At 42.4% G+C, this 23,492-nt stretch overlaps 3 protein-coding genes across 3 annotated transcripts; 2 read left to right on the forward strand and 1 right to left on the reverse strand.

The window, feature by feature from the left end:
- The first annotated feature begins 540 nt into the window (after positions 1 to 540).
- cryba2b (crystallin, beta A2b) lies at positions 541 to 3,588 on the forward strand. The gene is made up of 5 exons (XM_004566021.3): positions 541 to 676; positions 1,403 to 1,590; positions 2,207 to 2,348; positions 2,753 to 2,895; positions 3,211 to 3,588. The coding sequence occupies exons 2-5, from the start codon at positions 1,433 to 1,435 to the stop codon at positions 3,356 to 3,358; spliced, it is 591 nt and encodes a 196-aa protein (XP_004566078.1). The 5' UTR covers positions 541 to 676; positions 1,403 to 1,432; the 3' UTR covers positions 3,359 to 3,588.
- A 3,524-nt stretch (positions 3,589 to 7,112) lies between these two features.
- Positions 7,113 to 10,420, forward strand: fev (FEV transcription factor, ETS family member). Its single transcript, XM_004566022.2, has 3 exons — positions 7,113 to 7,159; positions 7,779 to 7,850; positions 8,912 to 10,420. The coding sequence occupies exons 1-3, from the start codon at positions 7,138 to 7,140 to the stop codon at positions 9,451 to 9,453; spliced, it is 636 nt and encodes a 211-aa protein (XP_004566079.2). The 5' UTR covers positions 7,113 to 7,137; the 3' UTR covers positions 9,454 to 10,420.
- A 9,031-nt stretch (positions 10,421 to 19,451) lies between these two features.
- Positions 19,452 to 22,444, reverse strand: LOC101473581 (cyclin-dependent kinase 5 activator 1). Its single transcript, XM_004566023.5, has one exon. The coding sequence runs from the start codon at positions 22,152 to 22,154 to the stop codon at positions 21,267 to 21,269; it is 888 nt and encodes a 295-aa protein (XP_004566080.1). The 5' UTR covers positions 22,155 to 22,444; the 3' UTR covers positions 19,452 to 21,266.
- Between the last annotated feature and the right edge of the window lie 1,048 nt (positions 22,445 to 23,492).

Here is a 23,492-nt window from a genome sequence, read left to right on the forward strand (position 1 = left end):
CGTCAGAATGCTCATGTAGGTGGACTCATCAGCCTAAAGACAATTTCTTTATGTGTATGATGTGTATGATACACCTCTATGTGTGTTCTCATTTGTATAATTAAAACTGTGATTTGGTCTGATCCTAATCTGAAAAACAAAGCACTGCAGTTTTTACTACAGCACTTCACCCTCCAGTTCCTTCCAGAGCCGGAGGAAAAGAAAGAAAAACATGTCCTAGATGAAAGTGACACATGTCCTGGGCTCAGTGTGTGGCATTCCTTGGACCCTTTGCCACCTCGAGTTTAGGATCCAGTTTACCTACTGCAAAGAGTGAGGGGGAGGGGGAGGGGGAGGGGATCAGCTCCCAGAATGTGTCTATTGTCCCGCTACACCAATCAAACTGTTGTGTCAGTGCGTTGCCATTGTATAGTCCTGGGTCAGGTTGCCACTGACCGTGGCTGCCATATTGATGACTAAGTCAGTTTGGGGCTCTGAGGACAATGGTGCTCTGGAGCCTGCACAAAGCACGAGGCTAATGCTCCCCTTTCAGCCGGCCCGCTCAGCTGCTGAGTGTGCAAGGCTGCTGGGCAAATGGAGTGGCTCGGGTCCAGGGGGCCCAGCCCTATAAAAACACAGGCGAGGGTCTCTCCCCCGACATTGATTATACTGGATCTGTCCCACCTCAGTACCGTCTGTAAGTATCTCAGCACTGCCTCAGACTTAGCTGCAAGAAACAGTGACGGTGACAGCTTTGTGTACTAGGTGGAAGCGACAGGCAGCGAGACGCTCCTCACACTGTGGCTTTGGTAGTTAGTCTATTACAGACGCACTTTGTTAACATTAAAGAACTTTATCATGAGGACAGCTGTGTATTCCTATAATAAGCTGGCAAGATGATGCCTTTCGGGTGTGCTTGTGTGTGCCTTTTAAAGACAATGCAGGCGTTTATCTGAGTGCAGTGTTGTGTGCTTTTCCACCACAACAAAATCAAACGAGCCAGACTAGAAAGAGATGAAACTTCATAAGCTTTCACTCTGATTCTGGCTGGAAGTGGTTCTATCTGCCACGCTGGAGTCTCACGGTGCAGTTTATGAGCTGGAAACGTGGTTGCTGATTGAATCTCCATCTGATTGAATCTGTGCTTTAAGGAAATGGAAAAGCAAAGAATGAATGGAATTTTTCACTTGTGACACCTTTGGAGAGTGAGCTAAAAATAGATGCAACAAATGTTTTATTTTTCGCCAAGCTTCCAGATAAAGATTGCAGTTTTAGGATAATTTAGAGATGTGCCTGGCTCGCTGACGACCTCTACCCCACTGATTGCTCATGCTACCCGGGGCTTTAGTTGTGATTGTGTGATGGTGTTATTCCTAATCTGTTTTATGCTGAGGGTCTTTATTAAACTCTGTACGTTGTTCAGAGAGTAACCCCCGAGGGAGAAGCAGCAGCCATGAACACTCAACAGATGGAGCAGATGGGCCAGTTTAAGATCACAGTCTGGGAGGAAGAGAACTTCCAGGGAAAGCGCTGTGAGTTCATGCTGGAGTGCCAGAACATCATGGAGAGGGGCTTCAACAAGATCCGCTCCATCAAGGTGGAGAATGGACCGTAAGTGAAAGACACATTAAAGCTGTTTATACCTGTAAGCGCATTATGGATCAGCACTTTTTCTTTTTATATTTCAGTAGCAACATCTTGTACATTCATGTTTGTTCTCTTGAAATTTGAATCTCACTGACCTGAAAAGGTCGGACTAAAGCAGACAGGAGTCAAGAAGTGGAGCAGACAGAATAACAAAAACTCTAAATTATAACCTGCGCTGTTATTAGTTTGCTGCTTGGCATGTACTGCTTGCATGTGTGTGTGCGTGTGCATGCATCCAAGTGTGTCCCTGTTGTGATATGAGTTGGCTGCGTGCAGCTGCTGGCTGTGACTCGTGATCAGATAAAAAGGCCGGGGTGGGCACAGCCCGGCAGCGGCGGTGGAGGCAGGAGCAGTATCTAATGTTTGCTTTGTGCTCTGCAGTCACAAAAGGAGCTGCATGCTGCTTTTGTGAGCGCTGGACTCTATTGTTTAAGAAGGACGACAGTGTCAATATCATTGTGTTGTGTATTTAGTCGTCCATTAAAAGTTTTTATTGTTTAGTGTTCTTTTTTTTTTTATTTGGGGTTTATTCTGTCGTTTCCAGCACATTTAACCTCAGTGTTTCTGTCTCTTTTCTCAGCTGGGTGGGTTATGAGTACCCTGAGTTCCAGGGACAGCAGTTCATCCTGGAGAAGGGAGACTATCCTCGCTACGAGGCCTGGAGCGGAAATAGCAGCTACAGAACCGAGCACCTGCTTTCCTTCAGACCCATCAAGTGTGCTGTGAGTCCCTCCTCCTTTTCATTTATCTGTTTTCTCTTTTTATCAATCAGTCTTTGTAAGCGGTCTGTCTTCTCCACGCCTCCTGAGACATTAACCTCCCTCCTTCTTCTTGTGAATCCTGCAGATGTGTTTGCATATATTTATTTTAATGCATCACTTACAGGCTACTCATCCTGTGACGCTTCCTATCCTGTTAGCTTTAGAAATGTATTTTTTAAAGGTCTCTTTCCTTGTCTGTTGTTCCTTTAAAATAAATATGGAGCCATAGGTTCTATATGGTTTCTAATCAACCCTGAATAAAACCCTCATAGTTCTTAGCATTAACGTCCTCTTTATTTCTCTAATTACGTACCAACTATAATGTAATAAAACAGCTTCTAAATGAGTTGTTTGCTTCTCTGCAGAACCACAGTGACAGCAAGGTGACCATGTACGAGTGTGAAGACTTCCAGGGCCGTAAGTTTGAGCTGTGCGATGACTACCCATCCCTACAGGCCATGGGCTGGTGCAGCAAGGAGGTGCCCTCTATCAAAGTCAACTCAGGAGCGTAAGTTACACGTTTTTCTCTGTGTTCAACGTCTTTCCTTAAAATAAACAACACGTGCACGTGCTTTTACTTACATATTGTGCTCTTATTTTACTCAAGTTAGTTTTTAATTTAACACGCTGCTGCAAAATATAGCTTGACGAGCTGCACAGTCTCCTGACTTTGTGCAGTGTTATAAAATATATGAAGGCTCAACCTTGTAATTGCACTGAATTTACCAAAGTGCATTAAACTTTAAAGACTAGCAGAACCCAAAGATGCTTTACTGAATCCTTTGATGTGACCTCGACTCTAACCCTCCCTCCTTCTTTACAGCTGGGTTGCCTACCAGTTCCCTGGTTACCGTGGCTACCAGTACATCCTGGAGAGAGATAGACACCAAGGCGAGTACAGAAACTACAATGAGTACAGCACCCAGGCTCACACCAACCAGGTGCAGTCCATTCGTAGGATCCAGCACTAAGCCTCCACACTGCCGGCCTGACCCCACCTGAAAAAGAAACCCCTCCCCATAATCGCTCTCTCAACTTGAACCCTGGACAGATCGCTGTCACAGAACAGTAGATGGACAAACTCTTTCTATCACTCTGTGGCTCTGCATGTATGGATATCTAAGTACCTACTTCTACTATCATGCTGAAGCATGTTCTTGAAATTCTTGAAATAGGAAATAAAGGCTTTTCTTCAAAACTAGACACTGTTTGTCGGTATTCTTTTTCTTTTTTCTTTTTCTTTACATGAAAGTTTATCAACCCAAATAGAATAAATGGAAATGAAGAGCTCAGAGAAAGTGGCTGTAATACTCGACTTCTACTAAGCTATTAATCTGTACCTGCAGTTAGACTGCAGGTGTCCAAGCATTGCAAAACCTTTGTAGCTCTATGAAGACGTTGTTCTCAGAGGCAGGTTTTGCTTTGTGTTTATTTGAAGTGCATATTTGGCCTTTCAGTGAACATCCCTGGAAAGATTTGATTCTGTTAGGCTTCAGGATGTATAATGTTGTTCTTGTCATACTGTATTCTTATTTCCAATAAACAAGAGCACAAGATCACTTTGGTTTCTATTATTTGTTTTTCAACTGTTTGAGGCACAGTTTGGCAAACTGACCAATAAAGCAACGCTCCGTGAAAGCAACATGTGGCAGTTGGCCACTCAAAGCCGGCACCTTTAGACAGCTGACACTCCTTAACAGACATATGTAAATAAGAAAAAAACATGGGCATGAGTGGCTTTTTATTTCATTTCAACTGACTTCCTCTGCTATGATGGTGTTAAAGTGCTATTAAAGCTAACAAACTTAATAAAAAATCCAGCAGGAGTTCCCCGAGAGACAAAACATCATAAATGTTATGTTTTAGTTTCAGATAAAAGTTTAGATACATTTTAGGTTTCACAACTTAATCGATCAGTTTGATCCAAATGAAAACTGCAGCCTCTGCAGTATAAAATCAAGAGATATCCGAAAGCAGCCCTTAATAGTGTGAACAGCATACACAGCATTACACTCAACCTTGCATACCGTGAGTACTTCATTTGAAAGTCTAGTAGCTTAGCATTTGTTTGCTCACTCTGATGTGTCACTGTGATGTTGATCTTACAGTCGCACTCCGGGTTCCTGGAGTGTGTTTACCTCCACCTACACTCCTCCTGTTGGTCCAGGACATAGGATTCCGTGTTACACCCCCAAAAAAAGCTTTCACAGTCCCACACCCAAAAAACAGGATCTTTATATAAATGTGTAACCACGCGGCACACACCTTTCTCAAATATACATTCCTCTGCAGACTGATTAAAGCCGCTGCAGCGCTGATTACAGAGGAGTGACACTTGAGTAGACAAGAAAGTTACAGCTGCACAGCTCAGAGCACCAAGGTAAGCTCGAGACTTTACAGAGAAAACTTCATTGTTACAGCTTTTCGTAATGTTTGCAGGGTTGATTAGTCTGTGGTTTAGAATTACAGCTTTAAAATATGAAGTTACTTCATTCGATTTGAATATTTAAAGTTGTCAAGTAACAAATTGAGTCCGGTGGTTATTGTGGGGTTTGCTAACAGTGACACTTTTGACTCTTTAGGTTTACAAGTGAGAAATGACACCACCTGGCTACCGGCTGATGCTAACTTTGCTTTTTATATTATAGATTATGTGCTCTAGCTCAGATAAATGACTTTTTTTTACTCTTTTTTATTTTTACTTTTAAGTTTGAATGTTCCTCCAGTGGATTTCTGTCCTCAGACTGAGCACAGGTGGACGTTTATGCATCCATTTCTCTTCCTTTCACTTCTCCAGTGGATTCAGTCTGGCTTTCGAGGCTTGTTTTAAGTTGCCTGTGAATTTTATCTGTTACACAGGCAGCTAAAGCAAGCCTTGAACACCAAAGACACACCTACCAGGACATCTCCAAACTGAAGGGGGACAAAATATGCTGTGAAATATATGATTATGAGCTCCGAACCAGCCAGTTACAAAGCTTTTCCTGTGTGTGTGTGTGTGTGTGTGTGTGTGTGTGTGTGTGTGTGTGTGTGTGTGTGTGTGTGTGTGTGTGTGTGTGTGTGTGTGTGTGTGTGTGTGGTGCTGATATTTTATTCCAAGCTGTCTGCTTTGACTGTGATAACTCACCATATAAAAATAAACAGCTGTACACTTGATGCTCTGGTGCTTTTTAAAAAATAAAAAATAAACACGTGTGCATTTGTGCGTGTCTGACCTCAGTCATGTGACTCATTATAAAGATGATTAATGATAAGCAGATATTCACTTTCAGTTCAGTCAGCACAGAGGACTGATTATATGTTATGAACTAAGATGTCATCTTTACAAAGGCCAGATGTATTTTCAGCAAATTAAAGGAACTAGTTTATGCATCCATGTCCAGTTCAGGGTCATGGTGGGCGGGGCTTTGAACATATCGCAGGTTGCCAGTTTATGGGCGGTATGGCAAACTTAGAATCACCAGTTATTCTAACAGGCATGTGAGAGGAAGTCAAAGAGTGGATTTGTTGCTGTGAGGCAGCAGCGCGAAGCCTTTTTTAAAGCAATGTATCTGTTAAAATCTTTGTTCGAGGTGGCAAAGAGGATGGCTCAAATGTGCCAAGTGACAGAAGTGAAAGTGCTTTTGTGTTTATGACCATGTTATTAACAGACAGCAGGTATATGCTGCACTGTCAGGTTATGATGCATTGATGCTGTTGTTGCGGACGGAAAAAGACGAAGAAAACGTGTCAGAGTCTTTGCATTTGGTGTTTTTAATAAAATGGATTTTGTTGGATGATATAATGTACTGGAACCAAACCAGGGACACTGAACATTTCTAAAGACATTAAGTCACCAGAACCTAAATAAATATTAAAATATTAAATATTTTGGTACATTGTTACTGCGTCTTTGACACACTATTTAAAGAATGTTGAATTTTCAAACTATAAGCTCCCCAGCGGAGGATTTTCTTAATAAAGGTAATGTGTGTTATTAGTTGCATAAAGCTCTATCATCAGCCCGCGTTGCCCGTATGATGCCTTATTTACGCCTGAAGAAATGCGCAGACTCTAGCACATGGCCATAAAGCCCATGGGCTTTTCACTCCACTGCTTCTAAAAACACAGACGTATAAAATTATGAGTGGACACGATAACGTCAACGAGCATCACTAGGCATGGTTTTAAAGTTACGACCTCATTACCCCCAGATTGAGGCCATATAACCTTAAACCCACACAGAGCAGGTTAGGAGGGATGAAATGTTCTTGTTTTCTCGTGGCCACTGAAGCGTATTTTTTCAAGGTAAATATTCTTTTTCCAACATGAAATAGGTCTTTGTTGTTTGCCGAGAGGTAAAGAGGCGGAAAAGTGAGGAGGATCTGAACTGGTTTCCATGTCAAACACTTCAATTCACCATAGAAACTCAGATCTTAACGCGGAAACTTTATTAAACTGTGATGGTGGATTGATAAGGGCCGAATTTCTATTGGCCTCTTTTTATTGTGGGCGCCAGGCGGGCTGACAGAGGTAAATTGCTCTTTTAATTAAAGCAATGCACCAGGGGAAATTGCTGTCTGAATATTGTCTCAGAGATGGGGGCCAGTGACAGTTGCCTGGAAACTTCAATCTGTCTACCCGCATTTATTCCAGATCACAGTTATGAGATAAAGTTTAATAAAAATCTTTTCCTCCGCCACCAACGAAATGAAATCCAACCCTTTCTGAACAAGTGAACACAATGAGACAGGACTGCGGAGGAAACCTCATGTTCAACATGTATCTCTCAGGTTCGTCATTTGGTCCCATTAAGAATGAGAGAAACAGCCCGTTTTATATATCTATCGAGATTTTTTACATTTTTCTCCGGGTGTCGGTGTCCTGCCGGCGATGATGCTCCGTTTCCAGGCCAGAGCATTGTTCAGCCTTTTCAATCTGAAAGCCCGTCTGCTCTTTTGTCGGAAATCGGAAATCCTTTTTCCTGGACGCGTTTCCTGGCTTCTAGCAGAGACTGCAAAGGCGACATGCTCCAGGCATTAGACTGCAAATGGACCAGGATACAATTGGAATTTTGAAGCTCAGTGTTTGAATTTTTAAACCTTATTTTGTTTTATTTGTATTTTTTCCTTGCGCTCCAGTTTGCAACATTTTAGAAAAATCGGAGCATTTTTGAGCAGCTCTAATCTCAGTCCTCCGGTTCTTTCAATGCATTTTTCTACTTTCTTGAGATATTGCGCTTCTTGCTAGATTGTGCCTATAAAATCTGACCATGAAGAGATTTTTGTTCTTCTAAATAAATATTAAATCATAATATTTTGAAATACAAGTGATAAAAATCATCTGCATAAGAAATCCTCTTGTCGTAGTTTCTGGATGAAGATGCTGAAAATGTGTCTGTTTTCATTTCAGATCCAACAGAAAGTCTGTTGAAAGAAAGCAAAGGAACCTCCTGGGCTCCGATAAATACAGGAGTTCAAAAAGGTAAGAGGACAAACTCAGAGCCTCGTCCGCAGAGACGCTAAATACCGTCACTGCGGAGTGTCCAGCTCCTAATTAGCAGTTTACTTATTTTTAATGGAGAGCGTCTTCAAACGCAAAGATATATGAAAACATAAAAAATGATATCATAATAATAAAAATGATGTTAGAAAATAGTCCCACAGAAACCTCTCAAATTATATCGCAAACGGGTCGATACATAAAAATAGTTTCTGAAATAAAAAAATATTGATCACAATATCATAATAAATGTTAATAAAACAAAATATATGACAATAATAGCAGGATTTTAATGCGTTTACTCTGCGTTTCATGTATTTCCTATAGTCGCGTCTTTAGGTTTAATAGATCATTCAGCCGGTTCTGAAACGTATTCAGTTCTTTTTCTCATGTTTTTTTTTTTTTTTGCACCATCACATTATTTTTCTTTTCTCCTCTAAAACAGATAATTATCAAAGCATCTCCGGGATCATTTCGAAAGAAAATAAAAATCGTGTTTATTTTATGATTAAAAAAACACAACGGCCAAAATGAATTTGTCACATCTTGTGTTGGACGCTAATATTCACTCTTACTGCTCTCAGGACTTCCTGCAAAGATGTTTTAATTTATTTTAAATTTCTGATGATTATGAGCAGCGTGTTTTTTAAATATATGTTATAGAAAATATGGAGAAGCTAAATATAACCGGACCCATTTAAGCTGCTTTAGAGGAGTAAATAGAGATTTGTAAAATGATGTCATGATGGAGTTATTATCTTTAATTATATGTAATAAAATAACTGCGTATCTTTTGCGTGTCTTACATTATTTAATACCTGAATTTTCAAATATGATGAAATTCACAATATTATCTTTCATGAACTGATAATGCTGAATTATGTAAACCGTTATTTTGAGACCAGTTATCTATCTATCTATCTAGATATATCATTTTTTACTTTCTAGACAAAATTTTGTATTTTTTGGTTTGTTGTTGTTTTCGGGATTTATTTCAGATTATTTCCGGACCAGTTGTGATTTTCTTTTCTTCCTACACTCAGGGAGTGGGCAGATTCAGCTCTGGCAGTTCCTGCTGGAGCTCCTCTCTGACAGCACCAACATGTCATGCATCGCGTGGGAGGGCACCAACGGAGAGTTCAAGCTCATCGACCCTGATGAGGTGGCCCGGCGCTGGGGGGAGCGCAAAAGCAAACCCAACATGAACTACGACAAGCTGAGCCGGGCGCTGCGCTACTACTACGACAAAAACATCATGACCAAAGTCCACGGCAAAAGATACGCCTACAAGTTTGATTTCCACGGCTTGGCGCAGGTGTGCCAGCCGTCCACCACCGAGCAGGCCATCTACAAATTTCAGGGCAACTTCTCCCCGATCCCCTTCTCCGGGATTTCCAAACTGAACCTCGTGGCTCCTGGCGTGGGGCCTTCGGGGTTCTCCTACTGGGCTGGCTCCACACCAGCGGCTCTGTACCACAGCCACAACCTCCAGCCTCCGGGGCCGTTTGGCACCGTGTCCCCGTCCCACATCGGCTGCGTCAACAACATCAGCAGTCTGAGCACCATCAACAACCACTACAACTGACTCTCGATGCGTATTTTAGACACACCGGGAAACCGACACACTGCAGTGAGGGAGGACAGACAAACAGCACAAACACGCTGACTTTGGTGTTTGGCGGGGAAAATATGATTTAGGCTCAAAGTGGTTCAAAATTAGATGTTTTTAAAATGTCAAGTCAGGCTTTTTAAGCGGCGCAAAGTTGTGTTTAAACTCAAGATTATGACTAATGACACCGGACGTCTTCTTGCATGCAAGTAAGGCACGAAAACGTAGAAATTAAATATTTAATTTAATTTAATTTAATCCTTGTGGAGAAGCGATTACGATCAGATTACGCACAGTGCTTTGAACCTGAGCGCTTAATTTGATCCATAAATATTCCAAATATGAAATGTCCTTATTTAGGCCACTATCAGTGAGACGTAATCGGAAACCAAATAAAGGTTTACACGATGCTTGTTTTTGAAACAACAAACAAATAGTGTACATATATTTAAAAACGTTGAATAAATAATAAATTATCTTTCAGATCCATTTCCTATCAGACCTCGGCTCCCTCGCTCTCCCAGCCCTTTCCCTGAGTTCAGTGTTTGTTTTCACATCTTCAGGTGGATTTGCACCGACGTGGGCGCGAGCTGCCAAACTACCATCGGACTAGTGGCGCCATCTTGTGGTTATGGATGAAAACAGGCTTGTTGGACTGGAATGAGACTCGCTTGAATCATGCTGTCACGTCGATCACCGTTTGGTTATAAATCAGATCAGACGTAATGAAACTCTTTGTAGGAAAAACAAACCTCACGCAATAAAAAATGAAAGCAGCGCACAGACACGGGGAACAGGAACTTTGTGTGAAATAGGCTGAGTAGAAACCGAAACTGTGAATTCCCAAACTGCTCTGTAAATACTGTAGAGTAGAGACCGGCTCAGACTATAGAAGCTCTTCAGTGATTTTAAAGTGAATTCATTCACACTGTGACTAAAACAACTGTACCAATAAAAATACATAAATAAACTCTTCTGAATAAAAATGTTGTCAGTATTGTGGGATTCATTTATTTGAAAGCGTGATCTTTATGTTGACCCAAACGTGGGTGAGCCTGTAAATGTCCTCCATGCGCCAAACCGTCAGTGCTGTTTCTCAAAATGCAAACTTTTATTTGGATTTGTGGACTGACCGGCTGCAGCAGTCTCGGTAATCAGAGAAAAGTTTGCAGTATTTGTCTTGATGCATGCTCAATCATCCAGCTAAATCCCAAAGGTTGATTCTGTTCACCTGGACGCAGCGTGACTTCCTCAGTCTCAGCTGACTGCAGGTTTCTTATAAACAGTACATTTGCACAATGACTGAAACCAGCACCACTGAATGAACAACGGGCTGTGAGGTCAGTTTCATGATCATTAATATGCAGATTGTCATGACCATTGATCATCAACCACTGGTCTAAGACCATTGATCAATGCCACTCTAGCACAACAAAGAGAGCTACCTCGTCAGCCAGGACTCTGCAGTCTATTTACACCAGGGGTAGGCACCTCCAGGCCTCGAGTGCCGGTGTCCTGCAGGTTTTAGATGTGTCCATGATCCATCACAGCTGATTTAAAGGGCTAAATGACTCCTCAGCATTTCTTGAAGTTCCCAGGGTGGGATCTAAAACCTGCAGGACACCGGCACTTGAGGCCTGGAGTTGCCTACCCCTGATTTACACCAACAGGCCAGTGGACACTCTTTCAATGATGAGGATGTACACATCGTGCGGAGCACCGAGTCAAAGAGGCCATTTACGTGAAAAGGGAACGACCATCTCTGAATCGAGGAGGGGGCCTAAGGGTCCATCTGTCACCATCTTACAATGCTGTGATTGCAGCCATTCCCCAACTCTCTGTGAATGGGACTCATGGCCATGGATCAGTGGGCTTTGATCAATGTGCATGTTAATGATCAAGGAACTGACCTCCCAGCTCATTGTTCATTCAGTGGTGCTGGTTTCAGTCATTGTGCAAATGTGCTGTTTATAAGGTTTGAAACCTGCAGTCAGCTGAGACTGAAGACGTCACCTGGATCAGTGACGAAACGTTTCTCTCACTGACAACGTCCAGATGAACAGAATCAACTTTTTGGGAGTCTCGCACATTACATCAGCATGAGCTCTGGCATCAGCCACACTTTATATTACTGGTTTGTCAGCATGATGGTGTCTATGATGCTGTAACTGACAAAAACAACATATTTCAGCTCATAATGTGCTCCTGGTCCTGCAGTGACTCATCCTGTTGGTCCAAACAGACCCACAAACAACCAGCCATCTTTATCACTGTGAATTACAAACAACAAACAGACAAGCTTTATTTGTCACATTTATTATTACAGGTGAAATGCATGTGTGGCTTCTTTAAAAAGAAGAAAATATTTATTGTTCTTTCAGCTGTGGAAGTATAAAAATATACAGTAATGTGAAATTGAAGCGTTTCTAAACATACGACTGAAAAGTCCATCAAATGTGCTTATGCTGTTTCAAGTGTCAGCTGCTGCTCATCGTGAAAGTGACTCCAAATAAGAGACGTAAAATAAGGGCAGTAAATCTTTTCATCCATGTGGGGGCAGCACAACTCTTCCAACGTCAGGATCCAGCTTATGTAACCAGGTGATAACAGAGCTGCTCTAATATAGAACATGGAGCATTTGCAAATAGCAGATTAACCCCAAACCTCATTTTATGAAAGTGCGAGACTGCAGAGGTTTGCCTGGGTGAGCACGACCAGTGGAACAATGGGACGTTCACACGTTTTACTGGTTATATATAAATAATTAAAACAACATTCTTAGCAGATAATGTCCTTTATCAGTCAGACTGATCAGTGATTCAGAAGGAAGGGATGTGTGTGTGAGGGAGGGAGGGAGAGGAAATAGAGAATGGTCCGCTCATTCACAGCACTGTTTGTGTGTGTGTGTGTCCTGCATATCAATTGGAAAGACATGGAGTCGCTATTGACAACTGAATTTCTCTCATGCCTTGGTCCCTTACCAACAAAAGAGTCATGGCACACACACACACACACACACACACACACACACACACACACACACACACACACACACACACACACACACACACACACACAAAGAGAAGAAGGGGGTGAAAAGGTATGGATGCCTCTTGTGTTGTTTACCCCAAACTGTGCTTCTTGTAATACCAACCATGGAAACTCCACGGGGATTGAGTCACTTCCACAGCACCGCGATCGTCACTGTCTTCTCCGCCAGCAGCTCTGCCACTAATCTGCTGTGCCTATTGTTGCTGATCCTCATCCTCGCGCTTCTTGCATAACAAACTAGGTGGGTGTTTTCCTGCAAGCCACAGGATTAACAGTGTGAATGCAGACGACCGAGGAGCGAAAAGAAAACACACGAAGGAGGAGGAAGAGGAGGAAGCGAGAGAAAGAAGAGCTAACTGTGTTACTTGGTGGCACCCAGGTCATTAGTGAAGCTTCCTTAAAGGTCTTGTTTGTCACTTGAATACTCGAATTCAACAATTAATCGCGTCATATCTGGATGTGCTGGCAGTCATTTAGAGAGGAGAGCTTATGCAAGCTGTCCACCTCAAACGCTCCATCGATTCTGGGCAATATTAGTAAAGGTTTCATTTACATGAACTTGAACATAGGCTTCAGCTTCTGCTGTGTAAAAATGGATTTGTAGACGCTGAAAGCTCCAGAAATGATAACATGAGCTTATTTGAGCTGCAGACCAGCAGTTTAAGTGGTTGATGCATTCACTTGTCTTATCAGACCAACGGTAAACATGTAGTTTATCAAACTGCAGCAAAACAAAAAACTATTTCCTAAATATTTGCCTAAATCCGTCACATACTCGGTGAACAAAAGCAGGTCCCTCCATCACAGCTGTGCATTATTAGGACAGAGTAAGGCAGTCACTGGGACTGGGTTGCTGTGTGTGAAGTGTGAAGTGCAGTCAGTGAGTCATTCCTCCAGCAAGAGAAAGTGGTAAGAAGCCTCTTCTAATTTAGAACAGCACACCTACGTGGTGCTGAAATAGACTTGAGAATCACAGGGTGAGAGAAAGAGACTGGAGGATAGGAGAGGCTGAGAGAGGTGAGGGAAGGAGAAACAAGAGAGGTAAAAATCAGAAGGGAAGAACATTTAGACCAATGTGCTGCTGATTTATGTCCTTTTATCAGAGACACCTATATTTTTAGACGCTGACCTTGATTCTCTGAGTTAAAAAATAAAAACAAAAACACCCAGTACTTATTTGCCCCCATCTGGAGAAGAATGTCCAGAACACGAGTGCATGAACCCACTGAAGACACGTTTTTAGCTTTAACAGTGGACTAATTATTAGCTTTTATTTGAGGTTTGGTGTGTTGAATCCACCTGAAACCAGTGTAAACATGTAGTGGAAGGTGAGGCTCCCGTGCACTCTCTGCTCTCCCACACCTGTTCGATATCGGACTGCATTTCGAACAGTTTGATGTGGAAAATTAAATAAAACATATCAATGGTCAACGTTACACTGAATACAAAAGCTTCAGTATTTTGCTTGAAATGTTAATTTGTCAGTTTAGATAATGGTCTGGGATCAGAGCGACCTCTGCGCTTCAAAACCCTGTTTGGGATTTTGGCTGTTACATAAAACTAAATGGATGAATAATCATGCAAATTGATGCGGTGTGAAATGATTCACCGGCAGAGAAGACAAAATAACAATAAACCCTGTGTAGGTGTGTGATGAATGAAGGAATTAACATTACGTATTGTATAACTGGGTTAAATGTAAGAAAGCGTCATGCAAATGCAACAGCATCGCCTTACGTAACGCGGGTGTAAGGTGAAGGAAATAAAGTAAAACGAGCTGATCAGTGAAGCGATTGAAGATTTCTGGGATCCTCACCTTGCTATTTAACAGTGGTGACACAGTACCTCTCGCAGCAGCCCGTCGCTGCAGTAATCTAGTTAAAGAGATTAGCAGAGTGGTTATGTAGCAAGTCGACAGCAAAATAGACATAATCCCTGTAAGGTGTTGTCCTGGCTGGTCCCAGTTTGGTCCTTTTTCCTCCCATACGAATGAAGATGGCAAATGTTAGGTCAGAGGGAATCCCATTACATGGGAGAAAGAAATAAAGTACTCAAAATAGGAACTAAGGTTAACTAAGCCGCCTTTCTACTGGAAACATCCAGACTGATAAAATGCCTCCAAGCATGCAAATAAAGCATCTTTAAAATCTAAGTCACATAAAATAAAAACTATTATAATCACAAAGGTTAGAGTAGTAAATAAAATGACATATTGTAACAGTATGAACTGTTTTACACAAGGCTAGCTACAGATGGGTGACAAATTAAAGGGTCTTTGCAAATCAATGCAAAAGTTGTTCCAAGTAAATCATCTGTATCCAGTAGTGTAAAATGTTTATCTTGACTTGTATTTATTTGATTAGATTGGTGCAGATAATCGCTCTGAACCCAGAATTTAGTAATTTTGACATTTCTCGAGTCTTGTCCATAGTTCAGCTTTCAGGACCATAGTGACATTCCACCCATGCATATGGCTCGTGGGGGTCCCTGACAGGTAAATATGAAATTAAAGTGAACGGTTTGTTAGGGCCTTCACAGTCTTCAGATCCTTAATTCCGTTAAACCAAAAAGCTAAATCAGAAAATACAAAGTCTGTTTATGTAAAACTGAACAGAGAACAAGGAAGCATACAGGGAACGGTAACAATTCATGCAAAACAACGGAAACCAAAATATACACAAGGCCAGAGAAACACAGTGGGCTAATTCCACAATACAACACAGGTGGGAACAAGAAACATGCAAAAGCAATCAAATAGGCTACAGCTGGACAGGTCGTCAGTCTCTCGCAGGGCCAAGAGAGACAGGCACATACAACACCGAAAGAAGGAAAAGATCAGCAAATATAACTCATACACACATGAAAAACTAACCTTCAATGTAAAGCAGGAAATGAATGAGAGACAAATAACTAACATGAAACAAGATAACGGAGAAAGACAGGAAGCAAGAAAAGCGGAAACACAACAAAACCGAACTAACAATTTCAATGTATTTATTTACACAGCACCAAATCACAGCAACAGTCACCTCTAACAAAGCCCCAACAATCACACGACCCCTTACGAACAAGGAATTGGTGAAAGTGGGAAAGAAAAACTCCCTTTTAACAGGACGAAAGAACCAGGCTCAGGGAGGGGCGGGGCCATCTGCTGCGACTGTTTGGGGTGAAAGGACCAAACACAAGAAAAACGATGACTCAAAACACTAAATGAGGGGGAAACGTTTGGAAGAGTTTCATCTGTCAAAGCTGCAGCTCTACAGACTGCACTCGAGTAACAGTTCCTTATTAATATACTTTCTGCTTTCCACTGTCTCAAGCACTGATTTACTCAATAATACGTCACGTGTCATAGTCGTAGATTTCTGGAAATGTTTTATAAAAAAGAAACATGAAAACTTTTAAATAAATGATGGAATAGGAAGTTTGAAATGTACCTTTGAAGTGTGGTAGACTATAAATCCACAGCAGCAGAAAATGAAAATTGTTCACTTGCAGTACTGAAATTACAACAAGAGATGCACAACTTCACAAACCCAGTGTAAAAACAACAACAACATGTAACTGCAAGTTTCTATAAGTTACAAACTCACAAACTCATGTTTCATATGCAATAAAACAGATAAAACACGTCAGTGTTTGAATTGGACAAATGTACAATTTAATGAAAAGTATGAGCTTATTTTGAATTTAGTGGAAACAACACGTCGTTGACTCCACGTTTCCCACTGTGGAGCGTCCCGTCTGCTTTCAGCAACAGTCTGTAAAGATCTGGGAACTGAGGAGAGCAGCTGCTGGACTTCTGTTGCCCCGTTCTTGTTTCCTGTCCTGTCACGATGGGACAAATGTTTTCAGTCGGTGAAAGGTCTGGACAGCAGGCAGTTCTCAGCTGGACTTTTCTACTAGTGTACAGTAGATGAGTTGTGCTGTTGTAATCGCTGAACTCTGGAGTTTAACATCCTGAAATATGAAGGCCTTCCCTGAATGTCATCTGGATGAGAACATAAGTTGTTCTGAAACCTGTATGTTCCTTTTAACACAGATGGGGTCTTTCCAGTTGTGCAGACTAGACAGTTTCACGGGCACTAATGCACCACCATAGCATCAGACATGCAGGCTTTTTGTCGTGGTTGTGGGTTGTTCGACATGGTTTTTGTGGGGGTTCTGGTTTATTTATTTATTCATGTTTATTAATTCCTCCCTCTGTGTTCTGTCCTGTTGTGTCAGGTCTCCCATATTAAGTTCATTCATGTGTCTGCTTCCCCCGTTTAGTTATCACTGCTTGTGCTTTGCTTTTCACTTTGCTTCCCTGGTTGTTGTCGTCCTTGATTTGGTTCAGCTGTGTCTCATTGTGTTCAGGTGTTTGCACTTCCCTGATTGCCCTTCTGTGTGTGTATATATATATATATATATATATATATATATATATATATATATATGTATATATATAGTGCACTCTTCGCCTCATGCTTTGTCTGAGAGTCTGTTCACATTTGCTCAGTAGTTTAAAAGTTTCAGTTCCCGTTTGGTCTTTGTGGTTTACCTGCCAACAGATTTAAGAAATGGCTCGTTTTTCATTAATTCCTGCCTGTGTTTGGGTCCAGATTCCAACTCATGACACTTTGAAATTGGGTGCTAATAACAGGCTGGATGGTCTCTCTCCTCTTCAGTCCAGAGAATGTTTGTTTTCTAAAAATAAGATTTTGATTTGTCTGATCGCAGAACAGTTTTCCACTTTGCTTCGGTCCATTTTAATTGCGCGTCGGCTCAGAACGTTGTTTTGGTCATGTTCACTTATGGCTTCCTCTTTGCATGAAAGAGCTTTTAACACGCATGTGTGGATAAGCTCCACTCAGTTCTTTCTGAGGTGTTAATGAGCCCATGCAGTGATTTCTATGACAGGGCCATACCTGTTTTAAATAGAGTTGAGGTTTGAAACTCTGAGATGCTCCTTCTCTTGTTTTGTTTCTTACTGATTACTGCTCCAGCCTTCTGTTGCCTCCATCCCAACTTTTTTGAACATGTTGCTGAATTAAATTCAGAATGAGCAAATGTTTTTCTTAAAATGTTACGAATAAAATATAGATTTGTGAGACTCGCAAACCACTGAATTCTGTTTTCGTTTACATTTCACAGCGTCGCAATTTTTTTTGGACAGGATCGGTGTGGAGGAGTTAGAGACGTGCCTGCACCGACAGACATGCACGAGCACCGTGTGCACGTCCTCTGCTGATCACTGCAGTGTGTATGTGTTGTGCAGTGGTTCAGCCCACGCTCAGCCCAACACAGCTCACTTTGCCCAGCTCTCATTCACTTACCTACCCGTTACTATAGAGACGCAGTGGAGAAGAATGCAGAAAGCGGGCTGGCAGACAGATATGCAGGAGACCTGGTTTGAATCATAATAACAAAGAGAAGGCTCTCGCATAGCATTGTGAGACTGTTACATAACGACTGCAAGGATTCTGCAACCAAGTCAACCTGTCAAGAGTTAGGGGAAAAAAAAAAAGAGTCTATAACCGGAAAGCTATTTCAACCACGATGACGTGCTGTTTTCCATTTTATTACTTTTTGACCTCATAGATCAGCTCACAGGATCAATACAAGAAATCATACAGCAGTGATGCTTCTGTGTTTTCCACTAGGGGAAAAGAATCAATCAACGAGCTGCATTAAACACAAACTTTCCTGGTATAGATGTTATTTAAACTCATGAGTCAAAACAGACTTTCATTAAGCAGAGCTAACTTAATACAGCTGAGGCTAAAATGCTTGCTTTAAATAGCTTGAATAGATAAAGATTAGATGTTATTCTTTATTGGAACAAACTGAAACCTTGTCTCTAATCTGTTTGTTTGGCCCCATTATGATTTCTTTTCTGCCTCTGCAAGCCATTTCCAGCTGCTTCTCTTTCTGCCATAATGTCTATTTTGTCCTGTTATCCTGCCTGCCGTTCTCATTTCTACTTCTGTGTGCAGACTGTATGTCCCAGTAAGACAACCGAGTGAGAGCGAGTCACAGACAGTTCTGAGACTGCAGCAGATTCTAACCAATCACATTAAGGAGCCCTCCAGCCCACGTGGCTTATTCATAAATCCAGGAGGAAATCCTTATCAATGCAGCTCCATTCCGTCATACAGTAAATCTTCAATGTACCTCTGATCTGAGCTGAAATAAGCTTCTGAAACTTAATCATCTCAAATCGCTTCATCAAATCAAGTGTGGCATGTCTGTTTGTAGACATGTTGCATTTATTTCTTTGCAGATTTTCAAAACTCATCAAATATACATTCATGCCAGAATCATTAAATATCTACTGCTAAAATGCCGCATTATAAATTTTGCTTTCTTACAGTTTAGTCGTCTCTGTTCTCATTTCGGCATCTGCCCCTGATTAGAGAACCCAGGAAACCCAGATACGAAGCCAAAAATATCCCTTATATGTGTCAGCATGCTTTGCAGTCCTCAGTGTATAGAGCAGCAGTTAACTACACCATATTGTGAGATGTACTGTTCCTACCGAGCTGCACCCACAGCCACATAAACCTGAATCATTATCTGTAACAACGATCCCAGCAAACCTTCCCATACACCTCTATCTGAATTCTAGTTTCATGGCAACCAATAAACTCTCATGAGTTTCAGTCTCATGGCAACCCATGATAACATCCCGACACATCCCAGTAAGCATATTCGTCATGGACTTTTTCCTATTGCATAACCATGTCTCAAGGGTTCCCTGCAAATCAAGGATTAGTGGGGGGTCTGCATGGATAAGAGGCTGCCCAATTACTCCTGCAAGAAACTGCAAGGTTTGTACAAACAGACTCAGCAAGCATGTGTGGATATATACTGGTATGCACATGCACACGCACACATCATTGAAAAATGATATAAATAAAAACACTGCAAGAAAGACGAGATCCCTAATAAGTCTGGATTTATTTCAACATGGTCACCATAAACAATTACTATACTGACCTTTTATTAACATGTAAGAGAGAGTGAATGCAGCTGTGGTACATCTCCACAGACAACACACACACACACGTAAATAACACTTTCCTCGATGACATTTAGGAAAAATTAGCTGTACAAAAGATTTTTTTCCACAGAAGATCATCCTAGAGCAAGAGCTGGTCACAGTAACTGCAGACATAATGGCAAACACTCCAGCGCCTGAGAGGAAACACTGGTACATCACCATTATCATTAGCACTGTGCAAAAACATCAAAGGTTTGTTCACAGCTGTGCAAAATAGCAGCATTTTAATTCACTTTCCAAGCAATGGATTCACAACACCACATCACAATGATCACCCAGAAGGACCATGTCAGGACTGAGCTGTAGGTTTGGTTTCAGAGTCAGATCACGTTTAACTTATAGAAACTGCAATGACACGTGTGCAAAGTATACTCTCCTGTCACTCCGTAATGAGATCTTTACATTAAATATTTGTACTTTGAAGAATCCTGAATCGACTGCACTGAAAGTGAACTGAAGCCAGCAAATGGAGGCGAACAGCACAGTTACAGCACAGGACGAAATATCTTTTGATCATTAAGCTCTATTTGTTTTTGCTCAAACTACATTGTACATACCGACCTTCAAAACAGGTAGAGGGGGAAAAAAAGAGCAAAAACATGGGTTATGTACATGTAAACCACAGAGTTTCAGGCCATTCATTAGTTGGCACATATGAAATTCAACAAAAAAAATCTCCTGAAAAAACCAAAGAAAACCTGTACAATCGATTCAGTCTTCAGTTGACCTCTGCAATGTGTTGCAAAGCAGTTCATCGCAGTGGCCAACACAGTTTGGAAAGCAATGCACAAAAGAGGCCTTGCATGCCCACTCAGGGGCTCTTTTAGTGCAACATATCACATTCATGTGGGGCACCTCTGCCCCTTGTCCTCATGTTCCACTTGAAGCAAAAGCCTTTGTACAGTTACATTACTACAGAATCACACTGCTAATGCAAACTGAGACTGCTGTTCATTTCATGAGGAACTGAAAACGGCTGCATGCCAACCAGATGTTAAAAAGTCACACATGAAGTATGGTGGTGGTGTTTGTTTTCTGCAGGTGGACCTTTTGTGTACCTCGAGCCAGTGTGTACAGATTGAAACGATGTTCCCCACAGACTCGTATCTACAGTTATTCTAAGCAATGTGTTTTTAACCCACTGGTATGCATGTTCAGCAGCTTACTTATCAGCTGACTGAGATGTTTAAAAAGCACAGTATATACTGGCTGTGCTTACAAGGCTTAGGCTTATGTGCTGAAAGTGTACTGGGCTGATTTTGGTCCTCTAAGCCAAGCTTGGCTCTGTTGTGGAAAAGTGACTGAAGAGCAGGGATGGAGTAGAAATGGCTGCACAGGTCAGCACCCTGGACAGCTCCACCTCTTAAATCGGCTCAGACATCTATTCCGGTCCTGCCTGGAACCACATCCATTCACTAACTCACAATATAGGCTAATCTTGAATGAAATGGAGATTCAAGTGCCAACCCCTGCGTCACCCAAGAGACAAGACAAAAGGGACAATATTACTACTGGCATGCATTTATGAGATTTCTTAAACTGTAGCCTAAACACCACACTGAAGTTGTGTAACATCATGAGAGACTATTTCAGCCCAGCCAGGAGAATCCTTCCAGGTTGGCCTTTCCGTCCAAAACCACAGCTGTGTGATTTCTTTACATTCATCTTAGACCAGTGTCTGTTCGCTTCCATGTCAGCGGTCCAGGTTCGACTCGCTGCTGTCGCGCTGGTTTTTGAGGTCCTGGAAAACCTCGGTGAAAAAGTGTGGGTCTGCATTCAGCTGAAGCATTTTGGCACTCATCCTGTTGATGATCCGGAGCGATGTCTCCCAGAAAACGTCCTTGTTCGTCTCGTTCATGAACGGCTTGAGCGGATAGGAGATCTCGTTGCCCATGTACGAGTAGGCGAGGTAGAGGCAAGTCTGAAAGGTGCCCTGCAGCTCGGCTGGGCTGTCGGTGCTGTCCGATATCGTGTCTTCGCACAGCAGGTACACGAACACCACGTTGGCCGGCGTGATGAAGCCTTGGTCCTGCCAGCCCTGGAGCAAAAGAGTCCGGTCAATGTTTCGGAACCAGAGGATCACCTCTCCGCTGCTTAACTGTTTCAGTTTGTAACACCTGCGGCACAAGAAGTCCCCCAAACAGCGAAGCAGCTCGCCGGTTGAAGCCTGGATGACTATCCGCCTGGGTGACACCAGAGACACGCTGCTGGGCTGCTTCTGGACCGAGGACAGCCTCCCGTTCTGCACGACAGACTCGCTGTTCTGCGTGGGGACCGTGGGCACCGGGACGGGGATGGGCGCTTTCGGTTTCTTCTCTTCGGTCTGGTGCGTTTTCCTCACGTTTTCGCTGTTGAGCTGAGCCACCTGGCTGGACGGCAGCTCTCGAGTGGGCAGCGGGTTCGGGGTCACTTTCTTTGCGCTCTTCTTGGCCGAACTAGCCACCAGCTTCTTCCAGGACAGAGACACGAACATTGAGTGGCGTTTGAGGCTCTTGTCGTTTTTCCCTCCGTCTCCTGCGACCTCGGCATCCATGATCGACGCCTTCTTGGTCGCGGGAGATATAGAGAGAACGGTTCCCATGTCTGCGCGGTGGAGAGATGCGGGGGTTTGGATGCTGCTGCGGCTTGAACGCAGAACGTCGAGCAGAGTGAGAGGCGGCGAACAGCAGTCACGACAGCGACTGAAACTCCATTTACACGCTTACGTGTAACGTCTGGTCGCTCCCCGGAGGAGATGAAGGAGGACTGCGCGTTTTTGTTCTTCTTCTGCTGTTGTGTGAAATTATGTCCCAGCAGATGCTCTCTCAGTGCCGCGCGCGGAGACGCTGCGGCACGATCCCGTCTGTGAGAGGAGCGAAGATTTGTGGCTATGCGTAAATCTCAGGCTTAAACGAACCAGCAGGTTCAGCCTCTGACTGACCGTCGGGACAGCCAATCAGAAAGTCAACCAATGGTCCAATCACCAGGGCTGTTGTTTTTAGGTCTCGGTTGCCATTGATAGCAGCGACACTGACTGATTTGGTTCGTGCTGTTCTCCACCAGTCTGGTTACTTTGGGAAAGCGAGGTTATTTATAAATCAGGTCGTCTGCATCTGACCTGAGCCTCCCCAAAACACAACACAATTTTACACTGACTACTAATGAGTCAGTGTAAATTACTAATGAGTGACCCCCCACACATCTGTGGGGGGAAACTCCCACTAGGTTTATATCTGGGACTCTCCACCATTTGACCTTAGAACTGAAGAAGCTTCTCGGATGAGAGGTGAAACGTCTTCAAGCAACTTAAAGAAGTCCAGACGCTTTTCTTTGCAAGCTCCTTTGATTCTGTACAAAAGTTTCTACCAGCTACAACCAGCCTAAACTTTTTTGTCTTTCCAGACACCTGGACAAAGTTTTCAGAACAAAACACCACCTGCATTTGTTTTACTTGGACAGGTAGGAAAAAAAAACTCCCACTAATCAAAGCAATAATGAGTTTTCAGCTGAGCTCCAAATATCTTCTGCCTTACAAAGCAGTTACAATTGTTGCTATTTTAATAAAGCAGGAATTGCTACTGACCTCATGTAGTAGCAATTCATGGGAAACACCCACTGTAGGTGTGTGTAACATGTCCCTGGATCCAAAGAGACTTATCCAATTACAGTCAGTAGAACTGGCCCAGCTTCACCAGGTTACATCACTACAGTCTGATATTTCCATTCATCTTAAACTGTAAACACACGTAAATAGAAGTGAATGTCCAATGTAGTGGAATATTCAAAGCCTTTGTCATACAGTTAAACTATGAAGAGCTAAACATGACATGTGACCTGTAACCTGATGTTCTGAGGTCATTCATCCTAAGTTTTTTTTTATTTTTTATTTTTATATCAACATTTCTTTTATTTTGAGAAGTTCGGTGATCTGCTGCTCTAC

The sequence above is a fragment of the Maylandia zebra genome, linkage group LG16 (assembly GCF_041146795.1).
Source record: "Maylandia zebra isolate NMK-2024a linkage group LG16, Mzebra_GT3a, whole genome shotgun sequence".
Lineage (NCBI taxonomy): Eukaryota > Metazoa > Chordata > Actinopteri > Cichliformes > Cichlidae > Maylandia > Maylandia zebra.